This window comes from Camponotus floridanus, unplaced genomic scaffold (genome assembly GCF_003227725.1).
Source record: "Camponotus floridanus strain SB8 unplaced genomic scaffold, Cflo_v7.5 scaffold113, whole genome shotgun sequence".
NCBI lineage: Eukaryota > Metazoa > Arthropoda > Insecta > Hymenoptera > Formicidae > Camponotus > Camponotus floridanus.
This window is the reverse complement of record NW_020229230.1, coordinates 46,668-65,857: the sequence shown is the minus strand read 5'-3', so window position 1 is coordinate 65,857 and position 19,190 is coordinate 46,668. Positions and strand designations below refer to the sequence as shown.

At 28.8% G+C, this 19,190-nt stretch overlaps 5 protein-coding genes across 6 annotated transcripts; 2 read left to right on the top strand and 3 right to left on the bottom strand.

Annotated features, from left to right (window-relative positions):
* The first annotated feature begins 133 nt into the window (after positions 1-133).
* On the top strand, positions 134-7,383 carry LOC105255308 (GRAM domain-containing protein 1B). 2 transcript variants are annotated; one of them, XM_011264525.3, is made up of 14 exons: positions 135-517; positions 689-777; positions 892-1,186; positions 1,284-1,479; positions 2,404-2,684; positions 3,158-3,310; positions 4,235-4,412; positions 4,755-4,913; positions 5,249-5,370; positions 5,471-5,663; positions 6,012-6,236; positions 6,323-6,479; positions 6,560-6,680; positions 7,063-7,382. In XM_011264525.3, coding segments are annotated over exons 2-14 (2,208 nt in total). In that variant the 5' UTR covers positions 135-517; positions 689-775; the 3' UTR covers positions 7,189-7,382. The 2 variants fall into 2 exon arrangements, with proteins under 2 accessions (XP_011262828.2, XP_011262827.2); XM_011264526.3 differs by having other exon boundaries at positions 134-777; positions 6,326-6,479; positions 7,063-7,383.
* Positions 7,384-10,648: 3,265 nt separating this feature from the next.
* On the bottom strand, positions 10,649-13,900 carry LOC105255307 (ubiquitin-40S ribosomal protein S27a). Its single transcript, XM_011264523.2, has 4 exons — positions 13,844-13,900; positions 11,330-11,443; positions 10,905-11,122; positions 10,649-10,821 (listed from the first exon to the last, which is right to left on the bottom strand). Exons 2-4 carry the CDS (start codon positions 11,430-11,432, stop codon positions 10,672-10,674), a joined length of 471 nt encoding a protein of 156 aa, XP_011262825.1. The 5' UTR covers positions 11,433-11,443; positions 13,844-13,900; the 3' UTR covers positions 10,649-10,671.
* Positions 11,750-13,893, bottom strand: LOC105255306 (ribosome biogenesis protein NSA2 homolog). Its single transcript, XM_011264520.3, has 2 exons — positions 13,844-13,893; positions 11,750-12,650 (listed from the first exon to the last, which is right to left on the bottom strand). The coding sequence occupies exon 2, from the start codon at positions 12,606-12,608 to the stop codon at positions 11,829-11,831; it is 780 nt and encodes a 259-aa protein (XP_011262822.1). The 5' UTR covers positions 12,609-12,650; positions 13,844-13,893; the 3' UTR covers positions 11,750-11,828.
* Positions 13,901-15,767: 1,867 nt separating the features above from the next.
* LOC105255305 lies at positions 15,768-17,321 on the top strand. The gene is made up of 3 exons (XM_011264519.3): positions 15,768-15,982; positions 16,067-16,521; positions 16,600-17,321. The coding sequence occupies exons 1-3, from the start codon at positions 15,979-15,981 to the stop codon at positions 17,245-17,247; spliced, it is 1,107 nt and encodes a 368-aa protein (XP_011262821.2). The 5' UTR covers positions 15,768-15,978; the 3' UTR covers positions 17,248-17,321.
* A 216-nt stretch (positions 17,322-17,537) lies between these two features.
* On the bottom strand, positions 17,538-18,912 carry LOC105255304 (60S ribosomal protein L30). The gene is made up of 4 exons (XM_011264518.2): positions 18,843-18,912; positions 18,697-18,741; positions 18,150-18,295; positions 17,538-17,727 (listed from the first exon to the last, which is right to left on the bottom strand). Exons 2-4 carry the CDS (start codon positions 18,715-18,717, stop codon positions 17,550-17,552), a joined length of 345 nt encoding a protein of 114 aa, XP_011262820.1. The 5' UTR covers positions 18,718-18,741; positions 18,843-18,912; the 3' UTR covers positions 17,538-17,549.
* Positions 18,913-19,190: the final 278 nt, after the last annotated feature.

Below are 19,190 nucleotides of genomic sequence, written 5' to 3'. Positions count from 1 at the left end.
AATATTATACAAATATTATATAAATATATAAAATATTTATATAAAATATTTATATTATAAAATATTACATAAATGTACAAAACATCCTTAATAAATTCGAATTCCATTTCGTGAAAAAATCCAAGTATCAAAATCGCTAGCGATTGGTGAAAGTCAAAAATAACTAGACGTATGCACCAATCGGATTCATTTTCCGAGGGTCGATCGTCGCGTGAATCTCGAGCACAATCTAGGTCACGTTGATCATTTCGTGCTCGATGATCGACGCATCGCTTTCGAATATCACGGTTGTATTTTTTTTTTTGGCAGAATGTGTTGTGGCATGTAAACGACGTTTTTTCCACGCGAGAGACGGAATTTTTTTCGATGTCGTAAATAAGCACGAGAGGAAAAACAGGGTGATGACGAGGCAGAATTCGACGATAACATTCGTCGAGCTACCTTGATATGAAGCGAGCGATGCTTGACACTCTGACGTGCGCTGGCTCTTTATCTGAAATGTGTCAATCTTATCGCGGTAGGCGCAAGTACCCGATGCCCATTGTGTGGATAAACGTTCTGTCCGCCAATTAAACGCATACTAACGATCGCACACCGCTTATATACGCTACAATACGCTATCTATCTCGCAATCTAACGTCTATCTCCCAGATCCGGAGACTCTCTCAAAAGCTTTGATGTTTGACAGCTCCAGCCACGAATCCGTGGATGCTAACATCGCGTAACTTACTATGCACTTTGAGACCAAGACGTTCAAAAGCATTCGGTATCAAGCATGTATGTACTGCCAGTAATTTGTCTGTGCAAGGTTTTGCGAGAAAACCTACATTCCACGAATAACATGTGTATAACGCTTATTTGATGTTTGATATTTTTTTCTGTTCTTGACAGGAACAAATCTGTGGAGAATTTGTTGATATCTAGTCACGAGGTAATCAACAGCATTAATTCTTCTGGTTTGGGTAATCAGAATTCGGTGACAAATCTGGGAAATGCTGCGTCCGTGGAAAACGTTCAAGAAATCACCAGCGGGTCTGGCAATGATCGTAATAGTCCTGTGTCCAGTCCTAACTTATCCCCACGTCCTAGTCCAAGAGCTCATTCCAGGCGAGAGTATTCTAGATTGAATTCCGACTCGTCTGCTAAAGAGTCCTCTCGTGCGAAATCCGACGATCAGGTGTTTCAGGCATGTATCAATTTTAAAACTATAATTCTCACGTATTCTTAAAATATCTTGAAAAGAGATTGGAGAAATAATTATTTCGTTATGTATATTCGTGCAGGATGTGATCAGTAAATCGTCTGATTCGGCTGAACTCAACAAGAGTTCCTCTCATGAAAGTAAAAAGGAATCGCGCAGTGAGCGGAGTAAGAAAAAATCTTCCTGGTATAATGTACTTTATCCGACTTATAAGTCACGTTCTGAGGATTTTAAGCGAATATTTAAAGATGTGCCTGATGATGAAAGATTGGTGGTAGGTAAGTGCTGTTTAAAACGTGTCGACTTTTATACATATAAAATATACAGGGTGTCCCAAAAGTCCCGGACCGGTCGAATATTTCATAAACTATGCACTTTAGAAATAAATGTTACAGACAAAAGTTGTATGGCTTGAAGGGGGCCATCAGATAGTGGCAATGATTTGACATGGGAGAGTCATTTGAAAGTCACGTGAAGATTACCGTCCATTTCTTAAATGGAACCCCCTATTTTTTATTATATATTCGTGTAGCTTATTTCAAGAGCTTTCCAAAACACTATAATAAAGTATTTCTTCATTGAGTACTTTTCGAGTTATGAGGCTTGAAATCGTTTCTTAATTTTACATAAACTGTAAAATATCTTGTGAAATATTCATTTTTCGATTATCTTACCTTAATAATTTTATGTATAAAATAATGAGAGGAATCTCTTGGTGTAAAGAAAAAATATAGTTGTTTTTAAGAAAAAAATATGTAATTTGCAATTAACAATTACATATTTTTTTTTAAGAAATGATTTCAAGCCTCATAACTCGAAAAGTACTCAATGAAGAAATACTTTATTATAGTGTTTTGGAAAGATCTCGAGATAAGCTACACGAATATGTAATAAAAAATAGGGGATTTCATTTAAGAAATTGGTCGGTGATCTTCACGTGACTTTCAAATGTCAAATCATTGCCACTATCTGATAGCCCCCTTCAAGTCGTACAACTTTTGTCTGAAACATTTCTTTCTAAAGTGCATAGTTTATGAAATATTCGACCGGTCCGGGACTTTTGGGACACCCTGTATAATATATTATTTCATATTTTATTCCTTGTCAGTTAATTCTTAAACTAACTAGTTTACACTTGTTATATCCATACAATTGTAAAATGACATTCTATGATTTTATTAATTTAACAATATAATTTTTAGATTATTCTTGTGCTCTTCAGCGTGAGATATTGGTACACGGTAGACTTTATGTGTCTCAAAATTATGTGTGTTTCTATGCTAATATATTTATGTGGGAGACATTGGTCTCCTTACGTTGGAAAGATGTTACATCTATTACCAAAGAGAAAACTGCACTTGTCATTCCAAATGCTATCCTGATTTGCACTGTTACTGACAAGTTCTTCCTAACATCGTTTGGAGCAAGAGATAAAACATATGTAATGTTATTTCGTGTTTGGCAAAATGCTCTTATTGGTGAGGTATGCATACATTGTATACAATTAAGTTTTTTTATTATAATTTTGAAAAATATAATAAAATAGATATAATATAATAAAATAAATATAATAAAATAATAATATGATAAAATAATAATATAATAAAATAATAATATAATAAAATAATAATATAATAATATAATATATAATAACTAATAATATAATAAAAATTCATAATATAATAAAATAAATATAATAAAATATAATAAAATAGATATAAAAATAGATAAAATATAATATTTTGAGATATATTTATATTTATATTTGCAAATAAAGATGTCTTTCAAGAAATTTAGTGTGTTGAAGAAATTTGTTACTGGACTTTTTCTTCTATAAATATTTCTTTACAAAAAATTGAAGTATAGATATTTTACAAATAGATTTATTCTAATACTTCAAAAAATGTATCTTTGTAATGTATAGTCTTCTAATAAAATATTTTATTTTATTTTTAGCCAATGAGTATGGCTGAAATGTGGCAACTTGTACATGCTTGTTATGGGGATGAATTAGGCTTGACTTCCGATGACGAGGATTATGTACCGCCATTATCTGCGGCAGAGGAAGAGAAATTACCAACTCGTCTTTCTGTAGATTCTTTTTCCGAGGTAAGCAATATTTTCTTTTATAAGACCTGAAACATAATATCATTATATTATTATTGCATTGATTGAGAAAATAACAGTATGATGAAAATATATATAATGATGAAATATATGATATATATAATAAAAATATATATAATAATGAAAATATATATAATAATGAAAATAATAGTAATTTGTTGAAAAGATCAATCAGTAACAAACCAATCTATTAAATTAAATAATATATTAAATTAAAAAGATGAAAATTTTTTGTGTTTTTATTAAATTGTTTTTTATTTAAAAAACAATTTAATAAAAACAAAATTTTCGTCCCTTTTTTTCTTCTGAAATTAAAAAAATGAGATATATTGAATACATATATTATATATATATATATATATATATATATATATATATATATATATATTAAAATCTCAATGATTACTTTCAATTCTTCTAAGATCAACAAAAATTATTCTTAATTTATTTTTAATTGCTAACAATTATGATAAATATTTTAATTTACTATCCATGACTTTTCAGATTTTTTTATCGAGTATTTCTATCATAAATTTGATATTCTATTCATTGGAATCTTAACTCGGTTCCTCTTTTGTATTTCAATGAAAAATTTCCAAATCAAATCAGCTTTGGCTTCTCTCAGAATTCATAGATAGCATCGCCATATCTGGTTTCTTAGTAAAACTTGTAAACAGTATCTATTGAAATCAGCTTCTGGCGAAATTTTGTTACAGACGCGTGTGCAGTGATAGCTAAATGTATTTCGATTTGTAATTAATTCTACGTTTCAAAAGATTAATAAACTTAATGAATTAATAAAAATAAAAAATGAATAATTCCATATGATAATTGCTGAAAAATATATATATAAATTAAAATTAGCTATTTAATATATTATTTTATTTTTCTTTAATTGAAACAAAGGCTGAGGTAGCTACTGTGGAAAGTTCAGCACCTCCAGCTGTGGAACTTGCTCCTGTGGAACAGCCTCCTGCTGAACCTCAAGTTCAGCAACCAGCTGTGCCTATACCTAAACCAGACCCTGTTGCTGATCCAACAGATTTGAGTGACACAACAGAAAGCGAGGCCGAGAAACATGGCTGTAAGTATTTCCAGATAGATTCTGTTAAAATTTTTATTTTATCAGAACTTTCTTTTAAAAAACAATCTATAAATTCTTAATAAAAATATCACAATTATTAAAAATATATAAATATAAAATTTTTAAAATTTTTATATCCTTATATATCCTTAATACAAATATAAATTGTTATTTTAATATTTTCAAATATAATAAATTCTCTATCTAATCTAAGCTAAAAGAGAAAAAAAGTCTGATATTTTTAATGATGTATTTAAAATAAGCTGCTATATATATGTTGCAGCATTATTTTAATATATTTATTAGCTGTGTATAATATAGTCATGATAATGTCTGTTTCAGTGAAAATGAACATACGGAGCACTATGGTCTGCACTTCTTTGCACGAAGGTCGGCAAATTAACAAAACGACATTACCTATGCACATCGACCAACTATTTACTCTGCTTTTCACAAATTCGAAATTTTTCCTAGATTTTCATACTGCTCGCAAGACCACTGGTAACAAAATAATTCCGTTATTACTATCATACGTAGTATCATAAAATGCATGTGTCTTAGGCATGTTAGTATATTTAAAAAATTTGTGTTTCTAAATCATTTTAAATAATTATCTTTTGTATATAAATTTGTGTAAAGATATATGTGTGTATGTGTGTGTGACATACAATTCCTATTTTTTAAAAATATAGATTCGAAATGATTTGGAAATATAAATTGTTTCATTTATAATTATATATTTGCTAACATTTTTGTGTAACATGTATGTAATTGTATCTCTCAGAAACTATAAATTTATTTCTAATCATGCTTCTCTAACATCTTCATTTATGTAGATTTAATACAATCTGCATGGATGATAAATAATCAAACTGGTCAAAAAATGAGAACTCTTTCATTCACGGTAGCTTTGACTCAAGCTATTGGTCCAAGAACTTGCCAAGTTACAGAAACACAGGTAAAAAAAATTTTATCTTATCAACTTATAATAAATGCATTATGTTTCTTTTCTCTTGTAAATTCAAAGTTAGGTTTTTTATATTTTTTATATTTTACAGGTGATGTTACCATGCAGTAGACCAGGTCATCTTTATTGTATAGATGTGGAAACTACTAATGCTGGTATTCCTTATGCCGATTCCTTTAGCATTTTAACGCATTATTGTATAAATAATATTTCGGAAATTGAGACAAGTATTGCAGTTTTTTCGCAAATTAAATATAAAAAGAGTATATGGGGTATTATGAAGAGTAAGTTCAAAAAATTAAAGACTAAAAATTGTAGTTTGATAAAAAAGTATTGCAACTCGAAAAAAATCTTTAGAAAACTGTAATAAGTCAAATCAAATACATAAATTAGATTTGTGGATTTATACTTATTTTTATAGATATAAAATTGCTATAGAATGCAAAATATGACAAATGTACACAGATAGAATACAATTAGTTTACTAATGTACTCAATCATTTATTGATATAAGTATTAATTTTTAATTGAGCTTTTTCTTCTAAAAATTCCATATTTTTTGAGTTACGATACTTTTTTTTCCAAGATATAATATTCTAATAAATGGATATTGTTTCCAAAAAAAAAACTAGGTGTGATTGAAAAGAATTGTTGGGCAGGCTTAGAAGAATATTTCAATAGTTTAGTAAAAGCATTGGCAGTAGAGTGCGAAGAAAGTAGCGGAAGTGGAGGTTTAAAGAGAAAGACGAGAAAACGACGGCGTGCGACAGGTGTAGGTGCTACATTGCAGACACATGTTACTGAGCATATATCTGTGAATCATCAAATTTCGCCCTCCAACTTGCCACACACTCATAGTAATATATAATCCAATATTTTCTACAATATATACTTCCTTTATAAACATTATGTTAAATTATTTAACAATATTTTTTTTCCATAGTAGCTGCTAATACTAGAAGCGACACCAACATGATTCTCAGTTCAATGCTACTAGTGGCTGTATTGTGTTTAATGGTAATCAATGGCTTGTTGTATTATAAATTATGGGGATTGGAAGAAGCCGCTGCATATACCATTATGGATTTACATGTATTGAAGTATGTATTATCGATTTCTTTTGTAAAATATATATTTTAATATTTTATTTTTTTATATCCACGTTTTCTTCTGCTTTCAGAAATACACCAAAGACTGAAGAGGATTGGATTAACCTTTTGCAACAGCAAGAAAGTTTACACAATGTAGAAATGAGGAAATGGCAGAGGGTTTTGCACACTGCTGCACAATTACTTAGACAAGTAAGTCTCAGATAAGATTAAAAAGCTAAAATATAGATAATAATAGATAACTAATAATAGATAAGCAATAACAATTTAATTTTACAATATAAACATATATTGAATGAAGAAAAATTCAAGACTCATAAAAATTCTGAAGCAATTCATTAATTGAATATCATTTATGAGATAAAAGTATTTCTTTATATGAATCTATTAATATTTTTATAAAAATCTGTCTTCTTGATAACATATCTCTTTATCTTATTCTTATCTTATTCTTTTAAATTTCAAGACCCAATATAAGAATTTGTGACTTATTAAAATAATTTTTCTGCATTTTTTATATATTTTATAAAAAGTTCTTTAATCTTTACATTTATATTATTTATGTTCATTTTAGACAGAAGAATCTTTAACGGAATTACAAATGAGTATTCATCCCACTGCAACAGAAAAAATGTTTTCAATATTAAAACCAAGCTTAAACAGTATAAATCCAGAACGACGAAGCAAATCAGAAATCTGAAAATATATATGTGCTTTGTTACACAAAATCATACAAAAATTTTGTGTAAAATATTAATTTGCGTATTGTAGATAAATCTTTGCATACACAAGAAAACGTCTACCAGCTCTGTGTTAAATGTATTCTTCCTATTATTTTAAGAATATCAATAGTTATATGTACAGCTTCATGGATCAATTATAATTAATTATTATGTTAATATTATTAATTTAAATATTTACAGTATATTTATAGTATATATTGAATGTAAACTTACTTCACATATATTTAAACATTGTAAGAGAAATGTTATGAAAAATAATAGATGATTTTTAGAACAATCCTTTCAAATTATTAGTAATTCCTTATCCATTTTAGCAAGAACAACTTTTAATGATTAAAAAATATACTTCTCATGAGATTTAATTTTTTTAATTTGAATCTTTTCATTTCTTATTATAGTCAATCTAATGTCACTTACGAAATTAATTACAGGGATTGTGATGCATCATATGTATGCCAAACTAGGAGATAGCTTATTACAAGAATAAAAGAATAAGTTTAATATAAGTAGACTTTTGTCAATCTTATCAATCAATTCAAAATATCGACTAGATGAACTTGAATTCAATTAGAAATTTGTTCATGTTTTAGATACAGAGCTTTTTTATTGAGAAGAAAGTAGTACAGAACTTTTATTGTTTCTGAAATGTACATATTAACAAAAAAAATAGTTTGATAAATAAGAATACAAAATAAACAAGAGAACACTGAGTTCCTCAGTCCTGCTTATGATCCTATTTTAAGAAAAGTTTCACTGTATAAAATTTCCACTTCCAAATACGGTGTGTCTTAATTTTGTATATCTCTTGGTACGACACTTAGTTCCTTAGTTTCTTTTGTGTTATCTTACAGTCGTTTTGGAGACCTTGATCATCTCAGATGTATTTAATAACTTATTGCTTGTCTACCTGTTCCAATGTTATTAATTGTTCGCGGAAATTTTTTTTAAACGTGCACAAGGCATATATATATATATATATATATATATATATATATATTTTTTTTTTACTTGGTGCATTAAATGCATTTAAAAAAATTTTTGAAAAAATAAATTCTCATTATTTTAAATATAATGATAAACATTTTTTTAGGAGTGGAGTAATTCTTCTTCTTACGTTTCTTAATTCCACCCCATAAGCGCAACACTAAATGTAAGGTAGATTCCTTCTGAATATTATAATCAGAAAGAGTTCTACCCCCTTCCAGTTGTTTGCCAGCAAAGATCAATCTTTGGTAAACTTATAAAAAATGTGGTAAATTTATAAAAAATTTTATTCATATTATATTATCCCTTTATTTGAATAACTTAAATAATTTAAATAATTTAATCACGAACATTATATTTAAAGTAATTAATGAGAATTTATTTCTTCAAAAATTTTTTTAAATGCATTTAAATATTTCTTAAAGAAACTGTGTCATATATATACTAAAATCCAAATATGATAATATATATTACAGCAAAAACCATTATTTTGTTTTCCAAACAATCAACATGTTTTTTTTTGTAAAAATATTTAAATAATATTTTTACAAAAAATAACATGTTGACTTAAAATAAATACTTAAATAATTATATAATATTCTTATTAAATCATGTTTATTAATATTAATTAAATAACTAACTTAATTATATAATTAATTATATAATTAAGTTTAAATATTTACGATAATGGTATATTAAATATAAACTTACTTTGCATATATTTAAGTAAGAGAAATGTTATGAAAAGTAATAGATAATTTTTAGAATAATTCTTTGAAATTATTGAGAATTTCTTATCTATATTTTTAGAATAATTTTTAATGATTACAAGGAATAACTTTCATTACATTACAAAAAATAACATGTTGACTGTTTGAGAAAAAAAATAATGGTTTTGATGCTGTAATATACATTATCATATTTGGATTTTGATATATATATGATACAGCTTCTTTAAAAAGTATTTAAATGCATTTAAAAAAATTTTTGAAGATATAAATTCTCATTACTTTAAATATAATGTTTGTGATGAAATTATTTAAATTATTTAAGTTATTCAAATAAAAGGATAAAAATTTTTGTAGAAGTAGAGTAATTCTTTTTGTTATATTTTTTAGCTCCATCCCGCAAGCGCAACACTAAGGTAGACTTCTAAATATTATAATCAGATAACGTTCCACCATCTTCTAGTTGTTTGCCAGCAAAGATCAATCTTTGCTAATCTGGTGGAATTCCTGCGATAAAAGATTCAATTTAAAATTGGAAATTAAGAGAAATTTTAGAACAAATGGAAATAATGCAACTTTGTAATATATATGTATACTGAAACCCAAACATGCTATCGCAGTATCACAAAAATCATTAAAATATCATTAATAACGTACCATTAAAATTATAAAAATATTTATATTTAAAATGTAATTATATATACTGTAGAGCTTATACATATTCTGGCATGAGATTAATTTTCTCTAAAATAGAAATTATATATTACTTGAACAATTTAATAAGTTATAATTTCATGTATAAAAGCTTATTTATATTCCGTAACATACATTTTTCTTACATAATTTAAAATTTCAAGTTTATACCTTCCTCTCTTTATTATTCATCATTTTAGTATATATATAAAATATTTTTTTCAAAATACTAACGAGAAATAAGAATAAAGAACATAATGGATATAATCCTTTGCGAGAACGACTGTATAGATAGCTGTATAGATTTTGTTGTATTTAATAAAACACGTACAATAATAGAGTAATATTCCTTTAGATTAAAAATTAATAATTTCTATTAAATGTCATAAAATAGTTCCTACTTTTTGATTTTGCATTTTATTCTAGTATCTTTTCGATCTAGATATAAATTTAAAAGAAATAAACTTTTATTGAATAAGCAATTTTCTATATTAGATTATTACAAAGAATATGTATATGATCGTTAATGGTGAGAGGAAAGTCTCTGCAACTTTCTGCTGTTGTAAATAATAGATTTACTTAAAATTATAGAATTTCAATGTATATTCCATTAATAATTACTATTATCGGAATTTGAATAAAAAATTGCTATAAGAAAATTTTATATACAAAATTAACTTCTCCTAAAATCTATAAATATAGATGTAAAATAATTAATTTATATAATTTATATAGATGTAAAAGAATTAATTTATATAATTAGTTTCTTAGACATATTTTATTACGTGAAAGAAATTAATTACGTCTATCGTTAAAGAGGTAAACGAGCGATAGGTGATCAGGCGGATAGTCAATCGCGAAACGATTTTTATTATTTTCTTCATTTAACAATCTTGTGATTGGCAAACCGCTGATCCGTTTTTTACGCGAATTCCGCTCTTTGGGATCGTATATCGTACTCTGAAGAAAAGGAGAAAATGGAGATTATAAATCCTTATAAAATTTTTACAAATTTTTACAGTTGTGGAAAAATATTTATTTTTCCTCAGGCTTATTAAATACAAGTGTGTATCCGCATTTGCCGCAATAGTGACGATCTTCCATTGCAGCCATGAACACACCCGCACCGCATTGTTCCATAGGACATTCTCGTCTTAAGCGGTGAATTTTGCCGTTTTCGTCCACCTGTAATATTTTTCACGCCAAATTTAATATTTTGATATTTTATTAAAAAAAGAAAGGAAGTCTCGAAAGAGATAAAGTCTTACTTTATAATATTTAAGCACCGCCAGCTTAACCTTTTTCTTTTTGTGCTTAATTTTTTTTGGTGTGGAGTAATTCTTCTTCTTACGTTTCTTCGCTCCACCCCGTAAACGCAATACTAAATGTAAGGTAGACTCCTTCTGAATATTGTAATCAGAAAGAGTTCTACCATCTTCCAGTTGTTTGCCAGCAAAGATCAATCTTTGCTGATCTGGTGGAATTCCTGAAACGATAAAAGATCCAATTTAAAATTGGAAATTAAGAGAAATTTGAGAGAAAATGGAAATAACACAACTTTATATTTTTCACTTAATTTCAAATTGATTTTAAATTCTTCAAATTAGATCATTTCAATATATGCTTTTCTAGCAAATCTTCAAAATCGATTAAAATAGATCATAAACATTCTTACATATCAAGATTTGCTTACCTTCCTTATCCTGAATCTTCGCCTTAACATTTTCAATTGTATCCGATGCCTCAACCTCGAGGGTGATGGTCTTTCCAGTAAGTGTTTTCACAAAGATCTGCATTATTGCTGGTCCTGTAACATGGAATTAATGTAAATTTAAAATAATAAGAAATTTATTTCAAAAAAAATTTTTAAATGCATCTAAATATGTAAAGAAACTGATATATGTAGACTGAAGTCCAAACACGATGCTATTACAGTATCACTATAATTAAGATATCATTAACATATCATTAAGATGAAATACTTAGAATATAATGATATATATTAGGACTTATACATGCATTTGAAGGAGTGTTTTGGCGACTATTCTAAAAATAAAGGAATAATTCTGTAATATAAAATATATACTTTTAGGTATAAATTAAGATCTTTATTTCAAAAATTACAGTCACTAAAGAATTAAAATAACACTTAAGAATTAAAAAAATTTATAAGCTATTGTTTATATTGCTCTCTACACAAGTAGAACAGCATTAATACATCCATCATTCTCAGGATTATTTGTAACTTGCGCAAATTTCCCCCATACCACTTTGCCCGACTGCGTTACAAGACCTAATTCCGAGATATTGACTTCGATAACAGTTCCTTTCGTGATGACGCCTAAAGTTGTGTAAAGAGGAGAACTCGGATTCTTTTTGACACCAATTATTGGCAGAGAAAACGTTGCCTTTAATTCCGGATGAGTGACGTGGGCAGTTTTAAATCTCAATGCCATTGGTCTGATGAATCTTTCAAACTTGGGTGGTTTCCTCGTGAAGTTTTCTCCAACGAAAGTCACTTTGGTTACCATCCTTTTCCATGATTTTCGTTTCGTCTTTCCACTTCGCAATACTTTGAACACTTCAGATTCAGACTGCGCTCTTACTTTAGGGATTGGAACGTCCCATTTGCCAACCTTTTCCTTGCGTTTTTGCTTTATCATATTGGATAATACTTTGGCACGATTGGTAACATTACGATCCAGCAGATAGACAGGTAACGCTCCATCTGGTAGTTTATCGGATTTCTCTTTGACCTTCTTCTCCTCATGTGCTTTAATTTTCTTTTTCATCTGAATCTTTTCGTTCCGCCTCTCTTTATTGAAGATCTTGGCCTTTATCCCGCGTAAAGTACGAGCTTGCTCCGCTCGCTTGTGAGGTGCACGAGCCTCTCTCTTCCTCTTTCTCTCTTCATAATCCAAACGGCGACCGTAAAGTTTACGGTGCCTCTCAATATATTCATTCTGTGGCATCTTTCTATGTAACTTTTTGTTCTCGTATGGGATTAATTTTCTCTGAAAAAGAAGTTACTACTTGAAACTTAATAAGTTATAATTTCATACATATAGAAGTTTGCTTATATTTTGTAAGATAAATTTCCTTACATAATAACTTAAAGTTTCAAATATACTCTACCTACCTTTACTTATTATTCATCAATTTAGTACATATAGATTTTTATTTTTTTCAAATTTCAAAATTATTAAATAATGTCACTCAAGAAATATAAAGAATATATAATCCCTTACGAGGACAACAGTTAGATAGATTTTGTTGTGTTTAGCAAAGATAACAATGGGACAAAGATAATATTCATTTATATGGATTAAAAAATAATTTCTCTTCGACATCATAAAGCAGGTTTTATTTTAATTAATGATTTTCTGAGTATATTATTCTAGTATTTCTTCGATCCAGAAAATTAAAAGAAATAAATATTCTTAATAAGCAGTTTTGTATTAATAAATTGTTATAAAGAATATATCTATAATATAGATGAAAAAAGTCTGCAGCTCTCTAGTCATATAAATAATAGATTTGCTTAGAATAATTATAGAATTTCATTGAAAAAAATTATAAAAAAATTTTAAATACAAAAATAATTTTTAAAAATATATAAATTTTTAATTATATATTTTTAAAAATATATAAATTTTTAAAAATATATATATTTTTATAATTACATATGTGAAAAAATTAGTTCATATAATTATTTTTTAGGACATATTTTATCTCTTGGAAAAAATTATTAAATTTTAGAGATGTTTTAAAAATTATTAAAATATCTGAAACACATCAGTAGATTGAAAGGCTAAATGAGCGATGTGAGGGAAATGGAGGCTATTTCGACCAACGTGTCGAGTCGGTAAAAAAAGAAGAAGATTTAACCTCGATGATGTTGGATCCGATTGTTGTCTTTGCCAAAGTTTTTCGCAGTTATAAATTACAATTACAATTAAGTGCAATGAATGTTAGATGCTCCGTATTTAATCGAAGCACACAGATGTGAAGATAGGCGCGTGTTCGGATACACATTTGTCGACATGTGTTCGCAGTTACTTTCGTTGCATCGTCGTTTATAAGATGAAGTAAATTGTCATAAATCGATGAAATTTCGATGTTTATGGTAAAACGCGGAAATAAACTGATAGCTTCGTGTTTGGGCTTTTTTTTCCTCTAAATTACAGAAAACCACGTTGGATCTTACCTTCGATATACCAGCGAAAATATGGAAGAGAACGATCCAGAAACGATGTATTTAATAGAATCGTTTTCGCAATAACGGAAATGACAGCTTCCGCGACATCTGTGAACAGGGTTTAGGTAAGTATAAGTCTCGATTTACAATAGGTAATTTAAGCCCTAAGCCTTAAAAAATTGACCAATCACAGCCGAGTATTCTCTTCATACTTGACTGTGATTGGTCCAACCTTTTAAGGCTTAACACGTCGTCTACAATGGCAGTAGGATTAATGGATTAAAGCTGTAACTTAAGGAATTGACCAATCACAGTCAAGCATTAAGAGAATACTCGACTGTGATTGGTCAATTTCTTGAATTACACCTATAATCCATTAATCCTACTGCCATTGTAGACGACACTTAAGGCTTAAATTACCTATTGTAGACCGGCCTAAAGGCGCCTTTTCATGTGACACTCGACGCTCATTTTCAAAGTCAAAGATATCACGTGATCAAAACGTCAAAGATATAGGTGCAATTTCATTGACGCTAAAAAGTAGCGTCAACTATTGGTTGAACAAAGAAGTAAGTAGTTGCTTCTTTGTTCAACCAATTGTTGACGCTACTTTTTAGCGTCAATGAAATTGCACCTTATCACGTCATTAAAAGTAAAGATATCAATTCGTCGTTTTTTGTCACGTGATATCTTTTGACGTTAAAAATGAGCATTAAGTGAAAATCCACCCTGAGCGGCCTTTTCATTGACACTAAAAAGTAGCGTCAATCATTGGTTGAACAAAGAAGTAAGTAGTTGCTTCAAGATGCGGCCTCATTGACGCTAAAAAGTAGCGTCAACCATTGGTTGAACAATGAAGCAACTATACTTACCTCTTTGTTCAACCAATGGTTGACGCTACTTTTTAGCGTCAATGAGGCCGCACCTTCATTGTTCAACCAATGGTTGACGCTACTTTTTAGCGTCAATGAAAAGGCCGCTTGAAGATGCGGCCTCATTGACGCTAAAAAGTAGCGTCAACCATTGGTTGAACAATGAAGCAACTATACTTACCTCCTTGTTCAACCAATGATTGACGCTACTTTTTAGCGTCAATGAGGCCGCACCTTGACGCTTGACTTGACGCTTGACGCTGCTATTTCCCCCTTCCAGAGATGAAGTCAGTCACGTGACCAGTTTTGACGCTCGAATCAAGCGTCGAGCGTCACCATGAAAAAGCACCTTAATGGTTCTCGCGCTCTTATATGAAATACGCAATGCAAAGTCGCCATAATCATATGTTAGATTATATATATTTATGATATATTTCCAAAACAATTTTTAAATATCCAATAATTATCTCGGACATATCAGAAGCAAAAGATAGTGTCCACGCAAGTTCTTGAATAAATTTGACATCTCGAAAAATTATGGAAAGATTTCAAAAACACTTTGTCCTTGATGAATATTAGGGATTTACCAGATTCATTGTTCGTCTCATATAGAAGAAGTTATGTGATTCATATTATCTGTTCATATACATACATACAGGGTGTCCCAATTATCTTCCGTCATCTTTCAAAGACAGATTCCTGGGATCATTTGAAGACGATTTTTCTTCAACGAAGATATCAATGAAGGCCATCATTTTTTGCATGTTCCCGATATTTGTCATCGTATATTTTTGCAATTAAGTCTTAAATTAAAACTCAACTAAAGTAAACTCTATTTAAAATTAATCAAAGAATGTGGTTTTGTTAATATTTTATTTCTACAAAGCTTAGTTTACGAAAAACCCCTTATTTCCAATCACTTATAATTCGAAAATTATTAGTGCCTCGACATTTTCGTTGAGGAAAAATCGTCTCGGATGATCCCAGGAATCTGTCTTTGAAAGATGACGGAAGATAACTGGGACACCCTGTATATATCACAACAATATTGCATAGTAAGATAACATTCTGATAGTAACGTAATGACAGTAACACGTATATATGAATAGTGTGGAATTATCAAATTTCTATGCTTTTTAATTTCTGTTTCTGTTGAAACCTATTATTTACTTAACTTTTTTCTCTTACAGAATAAATTTTATATAAAAATACGTAACAAATAAAAAATATACATAGAAATATATTGAACAAAGGAGTGATTGTAAAATAAAAATGGGTAACTAGATATTATTTGCACAAATAACAAAAAAACAAATTTTATTGTAAAAAAATTTGCTTTATAAATATTGTGTATAAATAGGTAGTTCCTCTAGCCAAGAAGCTGTAAATAATGAACAAGCTATAAATAATGAACAAGCTATAAATAATGAACAAGCTGTAAATAATGAACAAGCAGACTCTCCCAATGCAAATGAGATTTTTCCAAAAGATACACCTGCAAGTACAACTGCTATTGTGCCATCCAAGTTTATTTCGAGAGATGATTTTTTTACAACGTGGTTATCTTGGAAAGATGAGTTTCTTACCTATATGAAGGATATTGATAAAGAGGAAGCCAACAGAAATATGTGGGGTATTATGCTTTTAAATCGCATGGGTCCTGTTGGGCAAGAAATTTGCAGAACATTTTCCTTTCATGATAAAAATGCACAGGATGATATAAAAGTATTAATCAAGAAATTTGATATTTATTGCATGTACCGAGATAAGAAAAAAGTTAATGAGGATATCGATAAATATGTAAATGACTTAAAGGTATGTCGATGAAACTATATGTTATAACTATATATCTATGAATATAATTTATAAGTTGCAATCATTTGTCTTTTGCAGCTCACCGCTACTGCACATAATTATTCTGATCCTGCAAGTATAGTGAGAGAGAAAATTATAGAGGATATCAGCACTCAACGCTTTACAGGAAAAGCTGCGCTTTTCATAGAACGGAAAGGAACAAATTTTATACCATTCTTGCAATCGTTAGATCTCAACAATATTATTCTCTTTTGGAAACAATGCGAAGATTTAATGGCACAAAAATGTAATGAATATAATGAAGAAATGCCAAAACAAAATGCTGCTCATGTCACATCTATTGTAATAGATTGTAGTAGATGTGGTAAACAACATAATCGAAATCGATGTCTAGCTTGGGGTGTCCAGTGCAGTAAATGTAAACAATTTAATCATTTGACGGAGTGTTGCAAAGTTAAATACGTGGATAACTGTACTAAATGTGGAACGAGTCATATTCAATCACGTTGTCCGGCATTTGGCGAAGTATGTACAAAATGCGGCAAAAGCAATCATCTTTCATGGAAATGCCAGATTCCCTTTATAAACAATTGCTGGAGATGTGGCCAAGATCACGTTGCGTCCGCGTGTCCTGCACAAGGACAGATATGTCGTCGATGTAACAAACCAAACCACTTGGAAGAACAATGTGCAAGCAAGCTGGACGATAATACACAGCAACAGTAAATGTGATAAATCCTGTTATATTTTTTTTATTAATATCAGATATATTTTTTTAATAATATCAGATATATTTTTTATTAATATCAGATATATTTTATAGAAAATGTAATATTATATATTTATATAAACAAATACTATTTTAATACTATTTTAAATATATAGGCACTAATGGTTTTAAATGTATAACATTTATATTCAAAGCTTGTTTTAATACACGAGCAAGGATATTTTATATTGATAAATAAGGATGAAAATAAATAATAATTTTCAAGATTTTCAGATTATTTATTAAATAAAAAATTATATTACGCTTGATCACCAGTTGGCATGGATTTTATAATATCAGAATTGCCAGGATCTGTGATCGAAAGAGTACAGACACGGAAGTATTTACCACAGGCTGTTCCTAATTCAATGTTGTTTCCCGTGTAATGATGTACGCCGGTCTTCGCCAACATGGCATAGTACTCGATCTCCGACTTCCTATTAAATATAGATTAAATTATGTTAAAAAAATGAATGGAATTATAATTTAATGCCCTGTGCACTTACAAGCAAGGGCAGGAGACTACTCCATAGAACTCCTATTCAATTTACAATAAGCAAATTGATATAGTCATTGATAATTCATTAACTTCATTATTATTAAATGATTTATTTACTTGATGTAACATTTTTACTTTTAATAAAATATAAAATTCTTATAACACATAATAAGCTAATTTTAATAGAAACTTTTATAAGTTCTCTCTATTAAGATATTCTTATATTTATATTTTAGATACACATGTTGCATTTATTAATATCCATCAAATGTTTTTCTCAATTTACTTTTAAGAGAAACTATGTTCCTATTCAACATATCAATTCGCTCTTACAAAAGGAGTGCTACTTCTCAGTCTCACCTCAACGGCGGTGTATTACTAGCGATGATGACCAACTTGGCTTTGCCTTGGCGAAGGGACTTCAGAGTTTGCTTATAACCAAGAACATATTTACCAGATTTCATAACGAGTGCTAATCTGGTATTGATGCTCTCTTGAGCCTTTTTCTAAATAAATAAGCGACAAAATTATTTTTATCATTTATATTTAACCTCTGAGAAATAAAATTTATAAAAAAAGATTTATTTTATATTTAGATTTAATGAAATATTTTTCTTTTTTTATTATATATAGATGTGGAATCGAAGATATATATTTAATATATATATATATATATATATATATATATATATATTAATATAATATAATTTATATATTTAATTTAAATATTATATAAATTATAAATTTATTTATATATTATAATATATTAATATATATATTTAATATATATTAATATATATATATATATATATATATATATATATTTAATATATGTAAAAAAAATGTTTTAAGTTTCGTTGTGAAAATTTATCTAAGAGAGCACGTGGGCGCGCAAGAATGCAATTACCTGTTTCTTCTGGGCCACCATTTTTGCAGGTGATTTTTCTCACGACTGTAATAACATTCGCAATTATTAATTTTATGTATTCATATAATTATATACAAATAAAATGATATATTAAACGTTCAGAAATCTTCAATACTACAACATACCTCGTGGCAAGACGAACGATGAAGAAGAAAGAACGAAGATGAGATCATTGCCTTGTGCACCAATGTACATGAACTATAAAATACATAAAGAGAAGTCAAACACACACAAGGCTAATGTTATGTGTGTTCCAATGTGATTGGTGGAGGGTACTTGATTGACCACGTTTCCAATTGGCCAATTCAAAATAGGACTCTCTGATTGGTTAATCGTTGCTGGTTACCTTAGACACAGGTCGATATAATTGGCTGTCAAACGAGATACTCTCGTGATTGGTCATTCGATTGATTACTATTCTAGCGCTAAATTCAAACTACGTTTTAAGATATTTGATAGAAATATTTATTTAT

Bases quoted from the DNA above. Each gene is read 5' to 3' on its own strand.
- LOC105255308 (XM_011264525.3), top strand. The intron at 5,371-5,470 runs GTAAAAAAAATT...TATATTTTACAG, and splicing joins GCCAAGTTACAGAAACACAG to GTGATGTTACCATGCAGTAG. The intron at 6,681-7,062 runs GTAAGTCTCAGA...TGTTCATTTTAG, and splicing joins CTGCACAATTACTTAGACAA to ACAGAAGAATCTTTAACGGA.
- LOC105255306 (XM_011264520.3), bottom strand. From the start codon at position 12,608: ATGCCACAGAATGAATATATTGAGAGGCACCGTAAACTTTACGGTCGC.
- LOC105255305 (XM_011264519.3), top strand. The intron at 16,522-16,599 runs GTATGTCGATGA...TGTCTTTTGCAG, and splicing joins AATATGTAAATGACTTAAAG to CTCACCGCTACTGCACATAA.
- LOC105255307 (XM_011264523.2), bottom strand. From the start codon at position 11,432: ATGCAGATCTTTGTGAAAACACTTACTGGAAAGACCATCACCCTCGAG. The intron at 11,123-11,329 runs GTAAGCAAATCT...TTATCGTTTCAG, and splicing joins GAAGATTCAGGATAAGGAAG to GAATTCCACCAGATCAGCAA. The intron at 10,822-10,904 runs GTAAGACTTTAT...AAAATATTACAG, and splicing joins CGGTGCTTAAATATTATAAA to GTGGACGAAAACGGCAAAAT.
- LOC105255304 (XM_011264518.2), bottom strand. From the start codon at position 18,717: ATGGTGGCCCAGAAGAAACAG. The intron at 18,296-18,696 runs GTAATTGCATTC...TTATTTATTTAG, and splicing joins TGGTGGCCCAGAAGAAACAG to AAAAAGGCTCAAGAGAGCAT. The intron at 17,728-18,149 runs GTGAGACTGAGA...TATATTTAATAG, and splicing joins AGTAATACACCGCCGTTGAG to GAAGTCGGAGATCGAGTACT.